The sequence below is a fragment of the Pelobates fuscus genome, chromosome 4, assembly GCF_036172605.1.
Source record: "Pelobates fuscus isolate aPelFus1 chromosome 4, aPelFus1.pri, whole genome shotgun sequence".
Lineage (NCBI taxonomy): Eukaryota > Metazoa > Chordata > Amphibia > Anura > Pelobatidae > Pelobates > Pelobates fuscus.
The window spans coordinates 32,090,966-32,115,403 of record NC_086320.1 but is presented as its reverse complement, the minus strand read 5'-3'; the positions used below and the strand labels follow the sequence as shown (position 1 = coordinate 32,115,403).

At 41.3% G+C, this 24,438-nt stretch overlaps 1 protein-coding gene across 1 annotated transcript in view; it reads right to left on the bottom strand.

Annotated features, from left to right (window-relative positions):
• The window catches only part of ADCY8 (adenylate cyclase 8), a 278,636-nt gene that overhangs the window by 166,010 nt on the left and 88,188 nt on the right, over positions 1–24,438 (bottom strand). The window contains exon 2 of the mRNA XM_063451052.1: positions 12,839–12,988. Coding sequence (XP_063307122.1) covers positions 12,839–12,988 — 150 coding nt within the window. The remainder of the gene's footprint in view (positions 1–12,838; positions 12,989–24,438) is intronic.

Here is a 24,438-nt window from a genome sequence, read left to right as displayed (position 1 = left end):
AAAGGAGAAACCGTGGCTGACCCGCAAACTAAACAAACCAAGGAGATGGAGGGGGACAGCTACAGAGTGGTAATATACATGTTATAATGTGATATAATGTGAGGGGGGTTTTCGGGGGGGTACCTCAATGGATTCTCTTCCCCTCCCTTATTCCCACATCCTCTTCCCCCCGCTCTCAACTTTCCATGCATCCTCCTCTACCCTCTCTCCCATCTGGGGCTCTCCTTCTCCCACTCCCTCTCTCTTTCCTACAACCTGTCCCCAGAATAAGGGTCCTCACGTCCTTCCTCCTATGTAACATACCAACTCAGCTGAAGATTGTTATCACACATGTACTTTTCATGGCTACCACAAAAATACCAAAGGTTAATCGCAACAAAGGGTAATTGTCTCAGATTTATATGGAGAGGGATATTGAGATGCAAACCCCTCCCACCGGCCATGCACCTGCGGAACTAGCAGGCCCGAGCCCAGTCCCAGAGTCCTAGCTTTCTAATGTCCCAACACGGAACGGTGGCCTACCAAGGTCCCTAACCAGTCAACCCTATGCCTGATTTACCAGTCCAACCCAATTGTCACTAATCGGATTGCTTGTCTCTCGGACGGCACACCGTAGACACACCTTACCACCACGCCCCCAAAACTGACACTCTAAACGTGAGTGGAGTGCTATACGAGGCCTAAGCGGTGCCTACTCAACTCCCCTGGGTCCTATGTGCCTCCAAGGGGAAAGCCACCGTCAGACGAGGCTATTACATTCTACGATTAAAAGCATCTCAATCTCCAGCTCCACCTGCACACGAGTGGCATTGTACATAGTTTAACTGTTGTTTAATTATTTGTTATTAGTAGCCATCCACGGGACTGTGACTTGTACCGCACACACCACACACCCACAGATAGCATGGCAAACCTCACTGTCGTCACCCTCAATGTTCGGGGCCTCAACTCCCCAACAAAACGATCACTAACTCTACATGAGCTGCATAAAATAAAAGCGGATGTGGCGTTTCTACAGGAGACCCACTTCAAAACAAATTTCACTATTCGTAACAGACACTATCCCACAGGTTATTATGGCTGTTATGATGGGGCCAAAACAAGGGGGGTAGCCATTCTTGTAGGAGCCCACACCCCGTACATCCACATGAGTCAATATGCAGACCCGAACAAGAGACTGCTCATAGTGAAAGGGAAGATCATAGACAACACTCCAGTAACATTTGCCAACATGTATCTACCAAACACCAAGCAAAGCACACACCTAAAGAGATACCTCAATAAAATCGATAGCTATACAGAAGGTATCCTATTCATGGGAGGAGATCTAAACATGTCCCTAGATTCTGACTTAGATACCACTTCCGCATCTACATCCTACAACTCATCCACCCGACTCAAAATGACTCAGATACTGGACAAAGCCCGTCTATTCGACAGTTGGAGAATCACCCACCCACAAACACGGGACTTCTCTTACTACTCAGCGGTCACACACATACTCCAGACTAGATATGCTAGTTCTCCAACACAGACACTTACACCTCATCCAATCATGCGCATACGGGCCAATCACCTGGTCAGTATGTTGGGGGATCTGCTTGACAACCGAGGTAGATCATCATGCCAATCATGCAATCGGGCCAATCCGGCTGATTTGATTGCAGATTCAGGGCTACTGCCTGGATTGTCAGGCAGGAACCCCGACCATGATTGTTGTGCAATCGTTAGGGTGTGCTATTCTGCACTAATGGCATAAAAGGCCTCCTGTTGTGGGATGGAATAGCACGGAATGTCAGGAACAAGTTTAAGCAATTTTCTAAGCACCATAACCAATTCACTTGTTTGAAGTAGTAATTAGACTTGTGCACAGCTAACATTTCCGTTTGTTCTTAATTGATTCAGTTTGGATTTCTGAAATGTTTCATTTCAGTTCAAGATTTGGCTTGGTTTAAATAAATTTGATTTGATCCAAATATTACCAGGGAATGAAGTGAAAAAAATGCATATGGTGCCCTTTAGCAAACAAAAAAACCTTCTCAAACTGTAATTTAGTGATTCAAATTTGGTGTTGAGTGACAGTGGGTTATTATCGGCTATCACACTATTCAGTTTATTCGGAATTCTCATTAATGTCATTTCAGAATTTGTGCATTCAGGAAGGCATCTGTCAAAATTAAGCCGAATTTCAGTTTAGAGTAAACTGAATCTCCAAGTTTAGAGGTAATGGTGCCTGGAGTCCACTGGCACCATCCCACATTTCAGTGTCAAACCATTCTTGATTTGTTTATACTGAATGAGTGTCCCGGGCACACATGGCTCAGTCCCCCTAATTGGGGACTATAACTCTACATAGTAAACCCAACCCATACCAGCTATGTGTGGATGTGGCAAGCTGAGGTTGCTCAGCTGATGATCTAAGACTATCACTACTGCCAATCACTGTTCAATTCAACAGTTAAAAAAGCTGTGGGCAGCTGGGTTCTCTCATACTTACTGAACAAATATTTGATATGTTAAAATATACTTGCAGTAAACAGAGTAGTAACCAAATGTAATTTTATTGTCTGAAAGATAAATGCAACTATATGTATTTTAACCATTAAATGGTTACTCCAAGCACCAAAACCAGTTCAGTGATTTGAAGTGGTCGTGGTGCCCGGAGTCTGTATGTGTAGCATTTTACTTTAACCAATCTACTGCTGGATCTTTAACTCCCCCTCTGACAGCTATCACTTTCAGCCAATGCATGGAGACTGGATCATTTTGGCTTCTGCACTAAACTGTGGAGTCCTGGCACCAACACCACTTGGGTGAGATAAAGTGGTTATGGTGCCTGACAACAGTGTCCCTCTAAGAAGAATTAATCATAACTCATTGAGAATTTAATTAAATCATGCTAGTAGTTTTAGAACTCCTCCTGTAAGAATCAAACCGGGCTTTAAAAAAGACCATCAATAACCATTTCCCATAATTCACTGCTGGTTTAACTAATGATGTTTTGCCAGCAACTTGAAGGTAATTACATACGGCAGGGACTAGAACTGAATGATGGGCGAGCCAAGCAAGGGCACGCAGAGAGTGCATTACCATGATGTAATCAGATCTACAAAGTAAAGAAGAATTGGCAGATTACTACCTCTCTCCATCCACAAGAATCGAAAGCACTCTGGACACGAGGGACATGCCTATAACAAACTGAGCAGAACAGAGTGAGAAAGGGACAGGTCTAAAAGAAGATAAAGAAGGAGGCAAATGAGAGGCAGAGTTAAGCAGCAAGTAATAATCACGTCCATTTTCCAAAGAAGAAGTAAAATCTAGCTTAAGAGATGTCTATGTGTGGATCAAGGAGACATCAAGCACGTGAACTGGTAGCCATCAGACCAGCGATGAGTATACGCTTGGAGGAGTGTAACTTTACATCCGTCACGGCATCAGAAGGAGTCTATTGGTGATGCATTCACAATAAATATATTCTGTATATATTTTAGTATTTACGTGTTGTTTTCGATAATCAGATCACTGAAATTGTTATAATTTACTTATTATTTTCCTATGACAATGAAGAGACCGGGGATTTAAAAATGCCGTTTAATTGTGACAATTAGCAACAAATAATTAGAACATCTAATATAGCCGAACCCAGACTGGAAATCAAGAATAAATAAAGCAGTCCTGGAGAAATGTTATACCAGTAAGGAGGTATAAATAAGAAAACTTAAAACTTCCTAATTATTTCTCCAACTCGGAGTGCACTCATAGAACTTGAAAATAAGTAATAGAACTGAACAAAAGATATGTGGAACAGCATGTAGTGACATTTTCAGAGCCATTAACTGGTAATGTACTTTATGTTAACTGTTTGCTACATAAAAACTGTTATTTTTGCTGAGTCTACAGGAGAGCTATCAGTGTGAGAGGCACACTGTCAGCAGCAGGTATTCCAGTCCTCTGAATACACACCCGCAGTGTAATTAGGAAGAGAATGTCATGAAACCCAACTGGGGTGTTTTCAGTCTACCAAGGAGCTCTCGTCACTTTATCCTAACAGAGATGATCGACTGATTTACTAGCTCCAAGTGTGTTTCCGTGTCTGACAGTTGCTGTGCCGCCATCAGACTTTCGGTATCACAGAATAGCACTCAAGACAAGTTGTGCTGCAGTAAATCACTGGGATTGGGTTATGTACTGATAACACTAGTAGAAAATAGAAAAATCATCACTAGTATAGAGCTCGGCAAAGTGCGGGTGCTTGGGAACAGAACTTTGCAGCATACCTCTTTTAAGTAGCGTAGTGGTATTGTATACCTACTTGTTTCCAGCTACACATTCATTGAGATCCCGGACAGCATAAACAGAATGCTATTCATGGGTAGAGAGGGGATATAACTCCACCTATTTATTAGAGATGGGGTTATTGAGGTTTGATTTGCTCTAAACCATGCAGCAAACTGTGATAAACAGAGTGAATACGCAGGTGAAACAGTAGATTCCATCACACCTTGTGAAAGTGGTTCATAATAAGTTCATGGAGTATCTGGACCAGGTAAGACTCGCAGCATCGTATATAGTAGGCCTTAATAGTTAGTAATTGATGGTAGAGTATTATACTAGGGAAAGATCTCAGATTCAGGCTGATTGACGTGGAACTCTAGTTCCAGGCAGGCTGATTAACATGGAACTCTAGTTCCAGGCAGGCTGATTGACATGGAACTCTAGTTGCAGGCAGGCTGATGACTCTAGTTCCAGGCAGGCTGATTGGCATGGAACTCTAGTTTCAGGCTGGCTGATTGACATGGAACTCTAGTTCCAGGCAGGCTGATTGACATGGAACTCTAGTTGCAGGCAGGCTGATGACTCTAGTTCCAGGCAGGCTGATTGACATGGAACTTTAGTTTCAGGCTGGCTGATTGACATGGAACTCTAGTTCCAGGCTGGCTGATTGACATGGAACTCTAGTTCCAGGCAGACTGACTGACATGGTGTCATACCTCCTTGCGGCCCGCGCTGATCCGGTCCCGCTGTCCTTCCTGCTCCACCGGGCTGTGCGGACCTCCGGTCAGCGTCGCATGCGCATCCGCGGGTGTGCATGTCCAGGGGCGTGTACTCTGCCAACCTCTGCCACTGCACAGTGCCACTCATATCTGGTCGCACAGTAGCTTGCACGCATAGTACCACTAATCCCCCAAAAAATGACAGGCAGAGGCAGGCCACCCCGCAGGGGCCATCGTGGTCGTGGTGCTGTGATTCCCTTTTGCCCTAGAATAATGCCCAGTTTTCAGAGGCCACGTACCCTGAACTTGAAAAGTTCTGAGGACATAGTTGACTGGCTAACACAGGACACCCAATCTTCTACAGCTTCCGCTCGGAACCTTGACGCACCATCCTCCTCCAGCTTAGCTTCGGGCACCTCTCAAGATACCACTCACCCGCCTGCCGCCACCACCAACACTAGCACCACAGCTGTTTCACTTGGTATGTCAGAGGAGTTATTTACACATCCGTTTGAAGAAATGAGTGATGCGCAACCATTATTGCCAGAGGATGTAGATAACAGGGATATATCTCAGGCAGGCAGCATTACAGACATGGACGTACGGTGTGATGATGATGATGATGTTGTACTGCTGCTTCCTTTGCTGAGTTGTCAGATACAAGTGAAGCGGTTGATGATGACGATGCGTCCATGGATGTCACGTGAGTGCCCGCTCGGCAAGAAGAAGAACGGGGTGAAAGTTCAGATGGGGAGACAGAGAGGAGGAGGAGGAGACGAGTTGGAAGCATGGGGAGGTCGTCGCAAGGAGCTAGTGGCACAGTCAGAGAGCATGCATTGGCACCTGGGGTCAGCCCGACAGCACGCCAATCAACACATGCTGTGTCCACCACCAGAATGCCGTCATTGCAGAGCTCAGCAGTGTGGCATTTTTTTTGTGTGTCTGCCTCTGACAACAGCGATGCCATTTGCAACCTGTGCCAAAAGAAACTGAGTCGTGGGAAGTCCAACACCCACCTAGGTACAACTGCTTTGCATAGGCACATGATCGCACATCACAAACGCCTATGGGATCAACACATGAGTACAAGCAGCACACAAACTCAAAGCCGCCATCCTCCTCCTGGTCCAGCATCTTCAGCCACGTCAACCACTGCTGTCCTCCTTGCCCCCTCTCAACCATCCGCCACTCCGTCTCTCGCCTTGAGCAGTTCCCGCTCATCTGCCCACAGTCAGGTGTCTGTCAAGGACATGTTTGAGCATAAGAAGCCAATGTCAGAAAGTCACCCCCTTGCCCAGCGTCTGACAGCTGGCTTGTCTGAACTATTAGCCCGCCAGCTTTTACCATACAAGCTGGTGGAGTCTGAGGTGTTCAAAAAATAGCTATTGGGACACCGCAGTGGAAGGTACCTGGACAAAATTTCTTTGCACAAAAGGCAATCCCCAACCTGTACTCGATTGTGCAAAAGGAAGTAATGGCATGTCTGGCACACATTGTTGGGGCAAGGGTCCATCTGACCACTGATACCTGGTCTGCAAAGCATTGTCAGGGCAGGTATATCACCTACACAGTTGGATCAGGAGCAGAAAGTACAGTTTTTTTAATGAGCGCCGTCTTGAGCTGTTGGAAGGCCTGTTCACACTCTGGGGCCCATGCTACTATCTTGGGGAGGTTTTTACGTGTTAGATCTGTGAGAGGTTTAGCTAGGGTGCTGTAATTAGCTACGAATTTCCTTTAGTACCCTGCCGTACCCAGGAATGCGAGGACCTGGGTTTTAGTGCGGGGGGTTGGCCACTTGGTGACTGCCTCTATTTTAGCGGGTTCTGGTTTCTGTAGCAGGCTCCCGACTCTGTGCCCTAAGTATTGAACTTCTGCCATTCCTATATGACACTTACTGGGCTTTAGGGTCAGTCCGGCCTCCCTAATCCAGTCTAGTACGGCTCCTATGTGGGTCAGGTGTTCGGGCCAGGAGCAGCTAAAAATGGCTATATCATCCAAGTAGGCACAGGCATACTCCTGAAACCCCTCCAGTAGCCGATCTACCATCCTCTGAAAGTTAGCCGGGGCATTCTTCATCCCGAATTGCATGACCTTAAACTGATACAGGCCAAACGGGGTGACAAATGCCGACTTGTGGATGGCGTCCTCAGCTAATGGAATTTGCCAGTACCCCTTGCACAGATCTATTGTGGTGAGGTACTGGCCTCTGGCCATTTTATCTAGGAGCTCGTCTATCCGGGGCATAGGGTAGGCGTCTGAGGTTGTTTTATCGTTTAGCATCCGGTCATCTACACAGAAACGGGTCATGCCATCCCGTTTCGGTACTAGTACTACCGGGGAGGCACAGGGGCTGTCAGAGTGTTCTATCACCCCTAACTGCATCATTTCCTCAATTTATTTCCGCATATTTTCTTTAACTGCTTCGGGTATGCGATAGGCGGTTTGGCGAAGGGGGGGCTGGTCTAGGGTTTCAACTTTGTGAGTGGTTAACGGAGTGTACCCAGGTAGGTTGGAAAACGTGGCCCCCTTGTCCTGTATTAGTCTTTGGACCTGGGTTCGCTCCTGGGGGTCTAACCGTTCTCCTAACTGTACTTCTCCCAGGTCTCCGCTCTGGCCCTCTTGGTCTAGGAGATTTGGGAGTGGCAAATTATCATAATCTTCAGTGGCAGGTTCACATATCGCAGTTACCTCTTCCGTGCGCTCGTGGTATGGCTTGAGCATGTTCACATAGAGCATGCGCTTGCCTCCCGTGCCTGTGACCGCACCGATCACAAAGGTGGTATCACAAACCTGCTCTACCACCTTGTATGGGCCCTGCCAGAAAGCCTGCAGCTTGTCCTTGTGGACAGTGTCAATCCATATCTGCCAAGTGACCCTATGTAGGGGGAACAGTCCCTATTCTGCTCTGTGTTAGTGTGTATCAGGGTCCCTGAGGACAGGTGTCAATCCATATCTGCCAAGTGACCCTATGTATGGGGAACAGTCCCTATTCTGCTCTGTGTCAGTGTGTATCAGGGATCCTTAGGATAGGTGTCAATCCATATCTGCCAAGTGACCCTATGTAGGGGGAACAGTCCCTATTCTGCTCTGTGTCAGTGTGTATCAGCGTCCCTGAGGACAGGTGTCAATCCAAATCTGTCAAGTGACCCTATGTAGGGGGAACAGTCCCTATTCTGCTCTGTGTCAGTGTGTATCAGGGTCCCTGAGGACAGGTGTCAATCCATATCTGCCAAGTGACCCTATGTAGGGGAAACAGTCCATATTCTGCTCTGTGTCAGTGTGTATCTGGGTCCCTGAGGACAGATGTCAATCCAAATCTGCCAAGTGACCCTATGTAGGGGGAACAGTCCCTATTCTGCTCTTTGTCAGTGTGTATCAGGGTCCCTGAGGACAGGTGCCAATCCATATCTGCCAAGTGACCCTATGTAGGGGGAACAGTCCCTATTCTGCTCTGTGTCAGTGTGTATCAGGGATCCCTAGGATAGGTGTGAATCCATATCTGCCAAGTGACCCTATGTAGGGGAACAGTCCCTATTCTGCTCTGTGTCAGTGTGTATCAGGGTCCCTGAGGATAGGTGTCAATCCATATCTGCCAAGTGACCCTATGTAGGAGGAACAGTCCCTATTCTGCTCTGTGTTAGTGTGTATTAGGATCCCTGAGGACAGGTGTCAATCCATATCTGCCAAGTGACCCTATGTAGGGGGAACAGATCCTATTCTGCTCTGTGTCAGTGTGTATCAGGGTCTCTGAGGACAGGTGTCAATCCATATGTTGAGGTGTCAATATGTCAGGTGTGAATCCATATCCATTGTGATTTAGGAATGTTAGGTGATTTATGCCCTTTATGGATTAAAACCAGACTCTGCATCAACTGTGTAATTTTCCATGGGAGTTTTGCCATGGATCCCCCTCCGGCATGCCACAGTCCAGGTGCTAGTCCCCTTGAAACAACTTTTCCATCACTTTTGTGGCCAGAAAGAGTCCCTGTGGGTTTTAAAATTCGCCTGCCCATTAAAGTCAATGGAGGTTCGCCCGGTTCGCCGGTTCGCGAACAATTGCGGAAGTTCGCGTACGCCGTTCGCAAACCGAAAATTTTGTGTTCGCGACATCACTATCCCTAACCTATAAGATCTCACCTAGCCCTATTTATACCTCCTTCTTACATCACGTCCTTGCCCTGTCGTGGTTTCTTGTAGCCCGAGAGTGCGTTCTGTTAACTTGTGTTTCTTTGGTATCTGACTTCAGCTTGTCTTCTGGTTATTCTTATCTCTGGCTTCCTTGACCTTTGGCTTTGTTTTCCGATTACGCTTTCTGCTCTAACCCTGACTTTGGCTCGTCTGACGTTCCTATATTGTATTTCTTCTTCATGTTAAGTCCGGCCATTTTAAGGTCCGGTAATACGTTTATCTGGGGTTGCCTCTCTTGTCCTTTAGTTTGCGTGTTGGGGAACTCAACCTTGACAAATGGAACTCTAGTTCCAGGCAGGCTGATTGACATGGAACTCTAGTTCCAGGTAAGCTGATTGACATGGAACTCTAGTTCCAGGTAGGCTGATTGACATGGAACTCTAGTTCCAGGCAGGCTGATTGACATGGAACTCTGGCTCCAGGAAGGCTGATTGACATGGAACTCTAGTTCCAGGAAGGCTGATTGATGTGGAAGATAAAATAAAACAAAAAGCTGCGCCAAACAAATAAATAAATAAAATAAAATAAATAGTCCAAGTGAGAAAAAATCCAAATGTGAATAAAATAAAATAAAATAAAAGTAAAAGTCAATCTTAACTTGATGTATCTTCTTTAAGATAAATTCGAACAGTGGTATAATCCTTGTAGCCCTTCCTCAGGTAGTCCAATAATATGTGAAGATAAAACAGATATCCAAAAAAGTGTAATAAGTTCTCAAAGGGATAAAATATAAAAAAGGAGAATGATATAGCACTCACATTTAATAGAGCTATGACCAGCTCTAGCGTATAAAGCGTACAGCGGTACAAATCCCCGCTTGTTGGATACAATGCAGTTTTCTTTTTCTTCAGGGGTAAGTGTCCCTCAAAGAGAATATAAAAGAAACCAATAGTGTTCTCTATATAAAAACTATTGGAGAATAAAATAAATAAAATAAATAAAATGACTGCTCCTTGGTGACAGCGTAGGTGGAATAATCCCCACCAAGGATTTCTTGGAGTCCAGTAGAATAAAATGCCAGGTAAAATTCCATGATTGACATGGAACTCTAGCTCCAGGTAGGCTGATTGACATGGAACTCTAGTTCCAGGCAGGCTGATTGACATGGAACTCTAGTTGCAGGCAGGCTGATGACTCTAGTTCCAGGCAGGCTGATTGACATGGAACTCTAGTTTCAGGCTGGCTGATTGACATGGAACTCTAGTTTCAGGCTGGCTGATTGACATGGAACTCTAGTTCCAGGCAGGCTGATTGACATGGAACTCTAGTTGCAGGCAGGCTGATGACTCTAGTTCCAGGCAGGCTGATTGACATGGAGCTCTAGTTCCAGGCTGGCTGATTGACATGGAACTCTAGTTCCAGGCAGGCTGCTTGACATGGAACTTTCCAGGCAGGCTGATTGGCATGGAACTCTAGTTCCAGGCAGGTTGATTGACATGGAACTCTAGTTCCAGGCAGGCTGATGACTCTAGTTCCAAGCTGCTGATGACTCTAGTTCCATGCAGGCTGATGAGCCCCCAGTGACACTGCATAGGGTTGAGTTTCACCTCCAGCAGCAGAGGGGTTAAACTCCATATGTGCAGCGTTTCATAGTGATACACTGGACATATAGACTCCAGGCACCATAACCACTTCAAATGACTGAAATGGTCATGGAACCTTAAGTAACCCTTAACCCCTTAAGGACACATGACATGTGTGACATGTCATGATTCCCTTTTATTCCAGAAGTTTGGTCCTTAAGGGGTTAAAGGGCCAATTGTGCAAGACAGAAATGTTAGAGAGATATTAAAGTAGATATGGTAAGGTAAAGTAAAACTTATTTAACTGTAGTCTCCTGAAGGATGCAAACTATTCCTTATTTTTAAACTATAGTCATAAATCTGTGGCATGGTAAACTGTGACATATGAGAGAAATAATAGAAGAGAAGTATAGTCATTAAATTGGAAATTAAGGTGATTTAAAAAAAGCAATCGTGCACTTTGGGACAAATCTGGCCTTGATTTGGCTAATTTTGCCTGGTGACTTAAAGGTAGGCAGACAATGTAATAGAGCAGCAGGAAATGCTAGCAGAATGCTTGATTGTATAGGGGGAGGTATTAGCAGTAGAAAGAGGGAAGTGCTCATGCCATTGTACAGAACACTGGTGAGACCTCACTTGGAGTACTGTACACAGTACTGGAGACCGTATCTCCAGAAGGATATTGATACTTTAGAGAGAGTTTAGAGAAGAACTACTAAACTGGTTCATGGATTGCAGGATAGAACTTACCAGGAAAGGTTAAAGGATCTTAACATGTATAGCTTGGAGGAAAGACGAGACAGGGGGGTTATGATAGAAATATTTAAATACATAAAGGGAATCAACACAGTAAAGGAGGAGACTATATTTAAAAGAAGAAAAACTACCACAACAAGAGGACATAGTCTTAAATTAGAGGGGAAAAGGTTTAAAAATAATATCAGGAAGTATTACGTTACTGAGTAGGGTAGTGGATGCATGGAATAGCCTTGCAGCTGAAGTGGTAGAGGTTAACACAGTAAAGGAGTTTAAACATGCGTAGGATAGGCATAAGGCTATCCTAACTATAAGATAAGGCCAGAGACTAATAAAAGTATTTAGAAAATTGGGCAGACTAGATGGGCCGAATGGTTCTTATCTGCTGTCACATTCTATGTTTCACAATTATCTTATTGTAATAACTGCATTGTCTGTAGCTGGTGTAGTCAGATAATCTGTAGCATGTATATGTTAACATTGCTAATTAAAGAAAATGTTTAAGGGAAATGGTGATGGGGCTTGTCAATTTCGACATGTGGTGGCCTAGGTCCCACATGGCTAATTTGTGCTCAGAACTATTTCATGTTGTCTGCATGTGTCTACTCTAAACATTTCTGCAGAACCTGACTGTAAAGTTGTTTTCATGCAGTTGTACCCCCAAAGACCTCCAGGTTACACACTAAACTGTTTCATTGTATTCGTATAGACGATATTGGCCACACTTGTGAAAATAAATTACATATTTTAATTTCAAGTAAGTGTCACAATCTGAGTGTGGGTTGGTCCTTTGCACAGAGTTTACTCGTTTGTTCTGTGTATTTGTATTGAGGGGGTAGTTTACACTTTTTCTATAGTACCTTTGCTCCACTAGTTTTCACCAATTTATTTAGGGTTCGCTTGCTTTATTTTGTTTTCTGTTTTTCCATGAGATTCCATGTCTGTTATACATTAAAATCTTACCACTTAGGAAGGGGAAATTCTGACCATTCTTCCAATTGACAGGAAAATAAGGTATATCTTTACAATGGAAAGTCTCCCCGAACAACATGATTTCAAGAACAATCCATCAGCATTTGAGGCTTCTAGATTTTACATCAAAGAACCAAGAGCTCTTCATTTTGTCTTATCGCATCTATCTTATCTTATTGTCTCGGGTATTTTACCGATGACAAGCACCTTTCCTGTTAGATTCTTCTTCAATTTGTTATGTTGGTTATCATACTTTGCTATTATCAAGAAAAATATATCAGAAATGTTTTTTTTCTTTTCTCTATCCTAATGACATATGCTTCTGTCTGAAAGTAAACATTTCAAATGGTAACGGTAATGATTGATGCGCGTGTTTTGATGGATTAGAGTTTTATTTAGCATTACCTGCCTCTGGTTCTCGGTCTCCAGTCTTAGCCTGGCTTCAACACATCTTCTGGTCTCCAGGAAAGCTTGACGCTGTGCTCTATCTGATAGATAGCTGATGAAGATCCCAGCAGTGTTCATACATATAAAGAGAACAGCTTGGGCAATGATCTGAAATAAAACAATAGAAAGGGTAGAAGTCAGTGATAGAAACCAAAACACTCGTGAGAAAATAACCTTACTAAATGGTGTCCAAAAAAAGATCTCAAACCTACTATTTTGATATCAAATGTCTACAAGAGTAGAAATGGAGATAATGTTGGTCTAGCCATAGATGGCCAAAAGGTAGATTCACAGCCATCGATGACCTATAACTACCACGATGGAGAGTCAACCTTTAAGGATTTAGCTTTTGGCCATCACTTTTCCCCTTCTATTCTCTAAGATAGATATGTTACATTTAAAGACGTGACTCTTTTTACATCGTGTTCATAAAGCCTTATAAAGTTGAATGAATGAAATTCATTTTACATTGTCGTGTTTTGTCGTGTTGCTATTAAAACCTAGGTGTGGGTTGTTCTGATTACGTAATTGATTTGGGGTCGAGAGATTTTGTAATATTTTGTACGTTGAAAGGCAAATCTTCCACCAAGGGGTTTCTGATATAATCTCAGTAGGATTTCCATGCAGAATAAAAGCGATATCAAGATTACTAGAAAAACATGTTTCTTGCAACATGCTATCAGTTAATTAGCTTTGATCCAACCTGCCTTTTGTGTCTGCAACAGAGTAAAGTAATTCTGATTGTGTAAGGGTGAGATAAGACATTTTAAAAACACAACAGACAGAAAATAATTAAGTAGAAAAGTCACATAAAACCTCATTTATATGTATTAGGGTTTTTTTCTACATAAAATACTCACAATTTTGCTGATAAAATATTTCTTAAAAATAAAGTTATTCCTAAAGAGCCACTAGACTTTATTTCAAATTGACACTCAAGGGCGAAAACAACAAAGCAGTTTTGGTGTACAGATCATGACTTGACAGTCTCACTGCTCAATTCTTTACTATTTGTGAATTAAATCACGTGTTTCCTTTTATGCAACCCTAGCCATACCTCCCCTGGCTGTGACTCACAGTCTGCATGAAAAAAAGGCTTAATTTGCACTCTGTTCTTACAGCACAGTGTTTCCTTTAGAAGTTTGTATCTCCTACTCTGTAAATAGAACTTTAATCACACACAGGAGGCTCCTGTAGGCTCTAGCAGGCTATTAACAGAGCAGGACACGAGGAATTCTAAAGTAAACAGACTGTACAATAGAAGAAGTTTAAACATTAGATCTCACTTTACAGGTGAAGCAAGGGCTACATAAAAAAGCATCCTAAATGGCAGATGATTGAGCAGTGATACTGTGTGGGCATGATCTATACACCAAAACCACTGCATTAAGCTAGAGTTGTTTTGAAGCTTGGAGTGTACCTATTTTAGGATTCTTCAACACATCCTGAATACAAATAAGTCTGGAAAACAACCAAACCATGTAGAACTGACGGAACAAGTAGGGCGATACATATATATATATATATATATATATATATATATATATATATATATATATAGAATTGGTGGAGTAATATAGTTTGTGAAGTGTTATTGGGCAGTAGTGGGTAAAGTTGCACACAGTGGCGTACCTACCACAGTCGCAGGGGTCGCAGCTGCGACTGGGCCCCTCACTGTGTGTCTGAATGTTTGTGTGTCTGTAAGTGTGTGTGTCTGAGTGTATGTGTGTGTCTGAATGTGTGTTTATCTGTGAGTGTGTGTGTGTGTCAGTGAGTTTGTGTCTGAGTGTCTGTGAGTGTGTGTGTGTCTCTGAGTGTGTGTGTGTGTGTGTCTGTGAGTATGTGTGTATCTGAGTGTGAGAGTATGTGTGTGTCTGAAAGTGTGTGTCCGTGAGTGTTTGTGTCTGAGTTTGTGTCTGTGAGTGTGTATGTGTGTGTATGTGTCTGTGAGTGCATGTGTGTATATGTCTGAGTGTGTGTATGAGTGTATGTGTGTGTCTGTGAGTGTGTGTGTCTGAGTGTGAGTGCATGTGTGTGTCTGTCTGTATGTGTCTGTATGCCTGTATGTGTGTGCGTCTCTACATGTCTGTGTGTGTGTGTGTGTGTGTGTATGTGTGTGTGTGTGTGTATCTATGTGTGTATCTATGTGTGTCTGTATGTATGGGTCTCTGTGTGTGTGTGTGTGTGTGTGTCTAGATGAATGTGTCTGCACGTGTATCTGTTTTTCTGCATGTGTGGAGTGGGCGGGGACGTGTGGGGGACGGAGACATATGGTGTGGGAGGTAGATATAAGGAGGGCCCCAGGGCAATTTTCGCACGGGGACCTGTGGTTTCTAGTTATGCCTCTGCTTGCACATTCTTTCCCTGCAGTGGTGTGAGCAGTGGCACCAGCAAATAGAAAATACTGTGACTTCGGCAAAACAATCAATGCAATGAAACTTTTTGAATATTATTTATTTCCGTGAGACAGATTATCTACACATACCATTTGCATGAACACTAACTGCACTCATTCACATGTTATCAAAGTCATCACACTTATCTTTCCTTAATTGCAGAACTGTATATGTGGACTTGGACATTTCCATTTTACAGACGTTCCCCTGATATTGTCTATGGAGATCTAAATCAGGCCAATCATGAAATGTTTCAGCTAAAAAGCTGAACTGCACAATTTTTCTGATTCGGTTATTTTTACAGTTTAGTTATTTTTTGTCTAATATTCTGTCAGTGTTATGTCTATTGTAAGTTACAAAAAAATTGATTTTCCTAGCCCTCTTGGTGAAGGAAAATAATAAAGACCAGAGGCAAACATCATCAAATATTGACATATTTATTAACCACAGAATACCGAGATAACCAATCGTATTAGTCCGTAGCCTATAAATGGTCAATTTACAGAACCTTCTCCCTCATTCTGCCGATGATCTCCAGAAATCACCCATAACAAAAAAATAACATCATTCATCCAAATGTGGTTTTCTTCTGTTAAATACCACTGCATCTTCTTTTATCATTAACAATAAAAGAACAGATTCCACAGGAGATTATGTTAGTCATGATGGGAAATATTCACCTCTTGTCCTTAATAAAAATTCATTTTTTCCTTCACCAAAAGAGAGAGGAATTAATTCTATGTCACACAGGAGGCTCATATTATGCAAGTTCCAAGTTAAACTGTACCACGCTTTATATCAAAAAAATAGTTTGAATGGAAGCTGATGAAATGCCTACTGCTTGTGTTAGGATTCTCAACTAAATTAAATCCTTGTTCAGAATGGATGCTATTTCACAGTTGATATTTTGATCAGACGACTGAGAGCTGTGCTGCTAATATTCACCAGAAAAGCCCACGAGTTATTCTCAAAACCAACTTATTTTTCTTTTGATTGTAACCTGGTTCTCTTAGAAAATTTGAAGTCCAAAATATGTGTTAATGAATTGAGATATAATCTATAGTAATGAAAGAGGGGCACAACCAACTAAATAAAATTTACTTTATTATACTGCTACAAAATCAAAGGTATCACAAAAAATATGCCAATAGACCTCAGCACAAATAGAATTATACAGATACAATAAGTATAAGTAATGTATCCTGATCATAAAATATGCATAATCAATATTCAATACTAAGAACCAATAGTATCAATCCTGACACAGACTGACACAGACTTAAATAGATACCTGTACATTAATATCCAACAATTAATACATAGCAGAACAAAAACATAATGTCAGAGAGAGTGAGAAGAGGGTGAAAAATCAAAGAATCAAAGAGCCCTCAGCGTTTCGGCGTGCGCGCCTTTAACAAGGGAGCATAATAAGAAAAGAAACAAACCCCTTTATATTCCAAATAATAAATTAACAATGAAGTGCACCCGAGTGAAATGGGTGGCCACCCACAATAACTGGAGCCCTTACAACCATAATCACATGGCTATGGTTGTCAAGGAGACCAATACACGGGAAGTGTATATAAATGCACAAAAGTAAAGACAGAAGAATATGATATATACTATACAGAAGATAAGACTTATAATGATAGAGGACATAACTCCACTATGAACCGGAGAGAGTCCCATGACCCTACATGACACCGCCATGTTAGTCATAAATTCCTGTAAATTTATGACTAACATTACCTTTTCGTATTGTTGCTGTTACTGAGTGTTGTTTAGGCTACTATACTTTGTATTTTCTCTTTAGATTATTTCTGATCTCTATCTTCACAGTTTTGTCGGATTTCACAATGGATGTGGCCCATCGCTACTTGGACTCCTCCCAGAGTATGGATATGGACATATGTGGATGCACTTCGGACATTCCACTATTGGAAGTTAGGCAATATGAGGCGTGTTCCAGACACCCATAGGATTTTGACTATTTTCCTTTGTTTATGTTGTATGAAGTTGTTGTTTGATTTATGTACTAGACATATTCCAAGATTGGACGGCAGCCTTTGTGGGCACTTGATACCTGGCACACCTTTTTCTGTATATTATCATGGCGACCATTGACCTAATTTGGCATGCTCACATGATTTAGAAAAATGATGGCCATGATACGTCGCAGTGGTTGGATTTACTGTATATATGTTTTCTTAGATTACTCTGCAGGATGAATATCTATTACATTTATATTTATTATTTATCAATTTTGGTATGTGTTCTCTGACTGTCATGGTATCTTGACTTGGTGGCCATAGATTTAATTTACAAGCTCCCATGATTTATAAGAAACATGGATATGACAATAAATAGTGGCCTAATTTATTGGAGATATGTCTAGAGACTCTTCATGATGAATTTCTATTACAGTCATATTTTACTATGTACTTTATTTCTGATATTTATCTCTCCTGTTTTTCTTCCTATACTTACCCTCTCTTATTTTTGTCTCTCTGTATTTTTTATATTCCCATTTTTCAAGAATGGAGACTAAGGATTATGCTTTTTTTCATACTCCCTATTCTTATTTAGACTTTATTCATGTATCATGTACTAACATGTATTCTTTTCAGCTTAGGACTTTTCAGCCCTCTACCCCTATTGGGCGCTTTTTATTACTTTCTTCTAGTGTGATCCATGGTTGGAACGCATGATGCAGTCCAATTGCCAATTGTACACATAGAATATTTATTTTGAGGCTTCTCTATAGTGTTATTTTGTGGGATTCATGGTTATTTCCCGCACGCTACTTCATTTTTGTTTTACCCATAGATGATGTGCCGGCGTCCGTAGGACAGTTGCGCACATGCGCGAACCCATTGGGGGTCCGGTGTGCGGCCGAGCCTGGAACACATCCTGCGGTCCACGCACTTACGTCATAACATTGCAACATTGTGGGCGCACGCGCTTCTCGCTGCGGCTTAATTTTTTTATATCCACGAGATGGCGGTGTCATGTGCGTTCCACTAGTTAGATTCATAATCATTTCGGTCCAAAACTACTTAAAGGTATGGAGTTATGTGCTCTATCATTATAAGTCCTATCTTCTGTATAGTATATATTATATTCCTCTCTTTTTACTTTTGATTGTTTATTTCTATGATCATCTGAAATGTTATGTGCATTTATATACACTTTCCGTGTATTGGTCTCCTTGACAACCATAGCCATGTGATTATGGTTGTAAGGGCTCCAATTATTGTGGGTGGCCACCCATTTCACTCAGGTGCACTTCATTGTTAATTTATTTTTTGGAATATAAAGGGGTTTGTTTCTTTTCTTATTATGCTCCCTTGTTAAAGGCGCGCACGCCGAAACGTTGGGGGCTCTTCATTGATTTTTCACCCTCTTCTCACTCTCTCTGACATTATATTTTTGTTCTGCTATGTATTAATTGTTAGATATTAATGTACAGGTATCCATTTACGTCTATATCAGGATTGATACTATTGGTTCTTAGTATTGAATATTGATTATACTTATTTTTTGATCAGGATACATTACTTATACTTGTTGTATATGTATAATTTTATTTGTGCTGAGATCAATTGGCATATTTTTTTGTTATACCTTTGATTTGGTTGGTTGTGCCCCTCTTTCATTATTACAGATTATATATTTTTGGCCTTGGGAAATGAGGCTTTAGAGTGAGCACGCTAATCTTTGTATTTTATGATTCTGCACTGATTTGTTCGATATGGCTGTTTGCCAAGAGTGCCTACCTGCTCTGTATTAAGATGAATTGAGATATAATCAGGATGTTGTCCAGATGGTTTATCAGTTCAATTGAACTGCTTGCTTATACCTTAAGTTCAGTCTCAACGGAAAGTTTTGGCCAGGAAAGTTGTCCTTTCCTCTTTATGTCCTTTTTGCTAACAGACCTGAAATAGCTTGATAAACTTAAAGACACCTGTCTAATCTCTTATGAGGTCCTTATCTGATGGTCTCAGAAAATGAATTATTTCAGGGTCTAAATAACTAAATTAGGTCATAACATCCTTGTATATAAGTTTATTTGGCTTGAGACATACGGTTTCAGATTACTTCTAGCCACTCTGTTTAGTAAGTTGTTTTTGAAGCATTTTAATACATGGTTTAAAGACCCCCATTGATTTGATCTGGGATGTCTAATGTGGTCTGGGTTAAATAAAGGATTTTCTTGTTCTCCAAAATTGCGAACTCTGAATTTTCAAAATAAATCTCATATTCTGGATCTTCATCCATAGAGTAAGAATGAAAAAACAAAAAAAACAAACAAGATAAATTCTCCTCTTCCAATTTATTTTTCTCTGCCAAAGAACATTAGCTGGAAGACATACAAACGGAACCCAGGTTACTCCATCTATAGGTCTAATTAGTGGTTTAGGGGTCATAATATGATGGATTACAATGGATCATAATAAAGTTCATTATGTGAAGCTTGTACAGTGAGTCTTTATGGACTTGGTCATTCCCTTTCATAAATTTCTGGAATTCTGTTGAGGTCAATGTAGCACCATAACTACAGTACTTATACTTTTCTGTGGCCTTCCAAGACTTAACAATATTGGAAATTTCATCTGTTGAACTAAATGTTTTCAGTTTGCAAATCTGAGTTTTATCTTGAGTCACTGAGAGAGTTACCAATTTTGTTCAAGAATGCTCAGTTGAAGTCATAGTTTTATTAACAGTTTCATCCCTCAATTTTTTTTTTTAATCTAGATATGGGGTGCATATGAATAAATAATGATTTCAAAGAAAAAACAAAAGGTTAATTAAAAGTATAAATGAAACTAATGAATGACAAACCAAACTGCTGCTAATGCTTGACAACGTTCCTCATGCGTTGTGTCAGTTTTTAGCCTTTTCAGCTGATCGATGTAAACATGGTGATTAAGACTTCCGAAGCAAGGCTTGACGTGCCTGCACAAGATAGCACCCAGCCGCAAGCACAATAAAGAAATAAGACATCTGTGCGCTCAAGACCAATGGAAAAATCAAGGACAAAAACGCAGCCTTGGCCGAAAGCCCCCATATGGTTCAGAAATGAAAATGAAAAAAGTCTAAGACCACAGCAAAAAGAAACGGAGGGCAAAGAAGTTGCCAATGAGAAAAAAAGCTAATTAAGCGAACAGTGTGATAGTCATATTTCAGTAACAGATAACCATAAATTAAAGGTTAAAGAAAATAACGTTACTCAAGCGATTAGTGAACCTAATCAGATAGTGACATCAATATAGAAATATATTCAACAAAAAATATTAACATCTTACAAAACTGCCCATAAGTAGAAGTTAACTGATGAATCAGCAAACTATGAGGGAGATGGTTCTGTAAACTGACCTTTTATAGACTATGGACTATTATGATTGGTCCTCCCAGTATTCCACTGTTAGCGAGTTTGCTGGGACTAAATGCTTTTTGTTTTGTTTTGATGTAAAATCTTTGCAGCTAAGGGAGTAGCAAACTAAAGTTAATGCATGATATCATGCATAAAATTGGTGTTAACCCTTCTATACGAAATTTTTAGAATTTACCAGATGAATTGCAAAGCAAATGATTCCGTATTACACTAGAGGAGTTTGATCCTTAAACAGTAAAAAGGACATTTTTTTTCCAAAATGTAGACCAAGATATCTGAACGATGAACAAAACCATTGAGCCAATCTAGCTATTTTAATTCTGCATATTATGCTATGTTTAGTTTGTTTTTATAATAAGAAATCCTTAGAGAAGTGGTTCCCCAACCCAGTTTTAATTTAACCCTTTCCACTCGGATAAAATTTCAGTGTCGTTCACCAAATTTGCCAAATTTATTTATAGAAATCTCTTTGTGGGTGCGTTTTTTTTCTCAAGTCGCCTTTATCCGATAACGGTATGTCCCTCTGGGTGAGCCATACGATCGTCAAACTTGTATGCTACTCATATGTCCCTCCAGGTGAGACATACGATTGGAATGAGAAAATTAAAATGTCCCACCCTGTGGTACAGTCGAGGGGAAAGGGTTAAAGGTGCAAGAACAATCGAAATGTATATACTTCCCTGTTCTTTCCCCTGTGTTTACTGAAAAACCTGAACCATTGGTGTGTCTTGAAGATTGTATTGGTAGCCACTAGTGTAATGAAGTGGTGAAAAAGAACAAAAAGAACCGTTTACTTTTAGCTTTTACTCTAAATTTGGGCAGCTATTTACTATTTAAATATTAAAAAACAATCTTATATGGTAACATAGGAGGAATAGTACATAACAGCATAAGGATGTACTGCTCTGAAAGGTCAACTCTTACAAAGTTACATAGTAAAACATGTATGTAAAACATTTCTAAAAAAAATATCTATAGAATCTGATAAAAAATTATGGAACCTAAGATGAACTGTACTGCTGATGACAATTTCTACCTGTCAATCAAAAGGGTAGGGTTTTGCTGTCTGTCACACCCTGTACTCCAAGACTACTAGATGTCTTATGTATCCCAGCAACGTGCTCTAATCTAAAAATCTAAACTACTCTGGAACTGACTGACTCAAGGTGCTATTGCTGGTCCACGGAAAATAAAATGACTTTGGTCTTAGCAAACCATTTAAAAGTGACTTTGTATCTTGATTCACCCCACAGGGCATTTAAAATAATTTAAAGGAATCATGCTATGGCCATAGCACAGCAGGACAGAGCAATTTCAATCAGCAATCCATGAACGTTTATGCGTTTCGTGAAAAGGCTACTGCTGGTCTTTCTCTCCAAAGAACAGGGTCAACAGCTCCTAATAACGGTTACACAGTTATTCCCTAATAAAGGTCTGTATGACTAGGAGAGGCTATAAAGAACGGCACTAACAGGGCCAAGTTGATATAAATCTAACAGGGGTTTATCTGGGAAAACAAGATATATTTAGTGGGACAATTAAAGCAAAATACTTCATTACCCTGAGAGCAATACACTTGCAATGTTATAAAATGAAACCATTTTACAAATGTAACTCAGGCGCTAAAATGTGATCATGCTTTAACCCCTTAAGGTAACAACTCCAGAAATAAAATAGAACCATGACGGAATATTTTCGTCATGTGTCCTTAAGGGGTCAACAATGAAGAAAATGATTTAGTTTGGCTGCCAAGTCTTTTGGCTATGGATCATGTAGACCAGGGGTAGACAAGATTTGGAGCTCCATATGCTGTGGACTACATATCCCCTGATGCTTTGCCAGCATTATGGTTGTAAGACGATTAGAAGAGATGAAATGCTGAAGGTTCCCTGCTGACTTTTTTCCCCTATAGTTTTAGAGTAGTTATTATTTCATATTTCAATAAATGCTCCCACAAGCAATCTAGCTCTTTGCATTACACAGTGAACAGACAGACTGGCAAATTAAGTGACTTGGAATCCAATTTTACAATGTACTCCACACTATTAGAATCCATTCTAATGTGAATTGTACAATGCCTGTATTTATCAGATGATAAAATCCATGTTAAACTATGGAGCGGAGACTGAGTCCTTACACGGTCTCGGTAAATTTTATAAGTGGTTTCGGGAAGATATAAAATCCGTTATATTTATAAAATGAAAGCATACAGCTCAATTGATGAAGCTATATTTTAGCGTACGATCACTAATCAAATAAAAGAGGTACAGGATATTCCGAAGATGCTCCGGCATTTCCTAAGGGTAAACACAGATTTATTTGAAATTGCTCTGTCGCATTCTAGCTTTTTTTGTTTGGCCATACAATAAGATTATAAAATGTATTTTCAACGTAAAATAACTTGCACAATGTGCTCACAGATTAAAAAGAAAATATATAATTAAAGGGAGACCTGAAGGTGAGTTGGAACCTCTTTTTATAAAATATGATAAGGTGTCGTCACACATAAATATAACAATAAGAACACATGTCTCTTTGTGCCTTTCTCTTCCAGACAATCCATAACAAATCCCTAATGTGCACTGAGACCAGGAAGAGAGTCAGATAATTCAGTCAATCTCTGATCCTGTATTCAAATGAGAGAACCTGCACACATGTGGCACTTGGCTATTTGCATGGCTCCTCCATATGACTCAGTGGGAAGCAGTGTAGACATGCTCAGCATTGTGTTGCTGAAGACCAATCAGGAGAGGGTTACAATAATCCATGCGGGAAATTACTAGAGCATGGACAAGCTCCTTGGTAGTATCTGGTGCAAGAAAGGGGCGGATGCGGGCTATGTTTTTAAGATGGAATCTACAGGATTTGGCAGCATGCTGGATGTGAGGCTCAAAGGTGAGACCAGAGTCAAGTATGACGCCAAGACAGCGTGCTTGCAAGGATTGACTGATGTTAGTACCAGAAACTTGAAGGGAGAGTAAAAGAGGAGGATCAGTATTAGGAGGAGGAAAGACAAGGAGCTCAGTTTTTGAGAGATTGAGTTTCAGAAAGCGGGAGGACATCCAGTCAGAGATGGAAGAAAGGCAAGCAGTGACACGTTGCAGGACAGCAGGGGAGAGGTCCGGGGAGGAGAGATATAGCTGGGTGTCATCAGCGTACAGGTGGTAGCGGAATCCAAAAGAGGTAATAAGTTTGCCAAGAGAGGCAGTATAATGAGAAAATAGAAGGGGACCAAGGACGGAGCCTTGGGGGACTCCAACCGAGACAGGACGAGGGGAGGAGGTATCATTAGAAAAAGAGACACTGAATGAGCGTTGGGAGAGATAAGAGGAAAACCACGAGAGGACAGAGTCACAGAGACCAAGCGATTGAAGAGTTTGAAGAAGGAGAGCATGATCAACGGTGTCAAAGGCCGCTGAGAGGTCAAGAAGAATTAGTATGGAGTAGTGGCCTTTGGATCTAGCTGCGATTAGGTTGTTAGTAACTTTGATAAGGGCAGTCTCTGTAGAGTGGAGAGGGCGGAAGCCAGATTGAAGGGGGTCAAGGGGAGAGTTGGATTTGAGGAAATGAGACAGACGGGTAAAGACAAGTCTTCCAGAAGCTTTGAGGAAAAAGGGAGCAGGGATATTGGACGGTAGTTAGAGGGGGTGGATGGGTCGAGGGATGTTTTTTTTAGTATAGTTACTACAGTGGCATGTTTAAGGTCAGCAGGGACGATGCCAGAAGAGAGCGAGCAGTTGAAGATGTGTGTTAAAGAAGGCACGAGA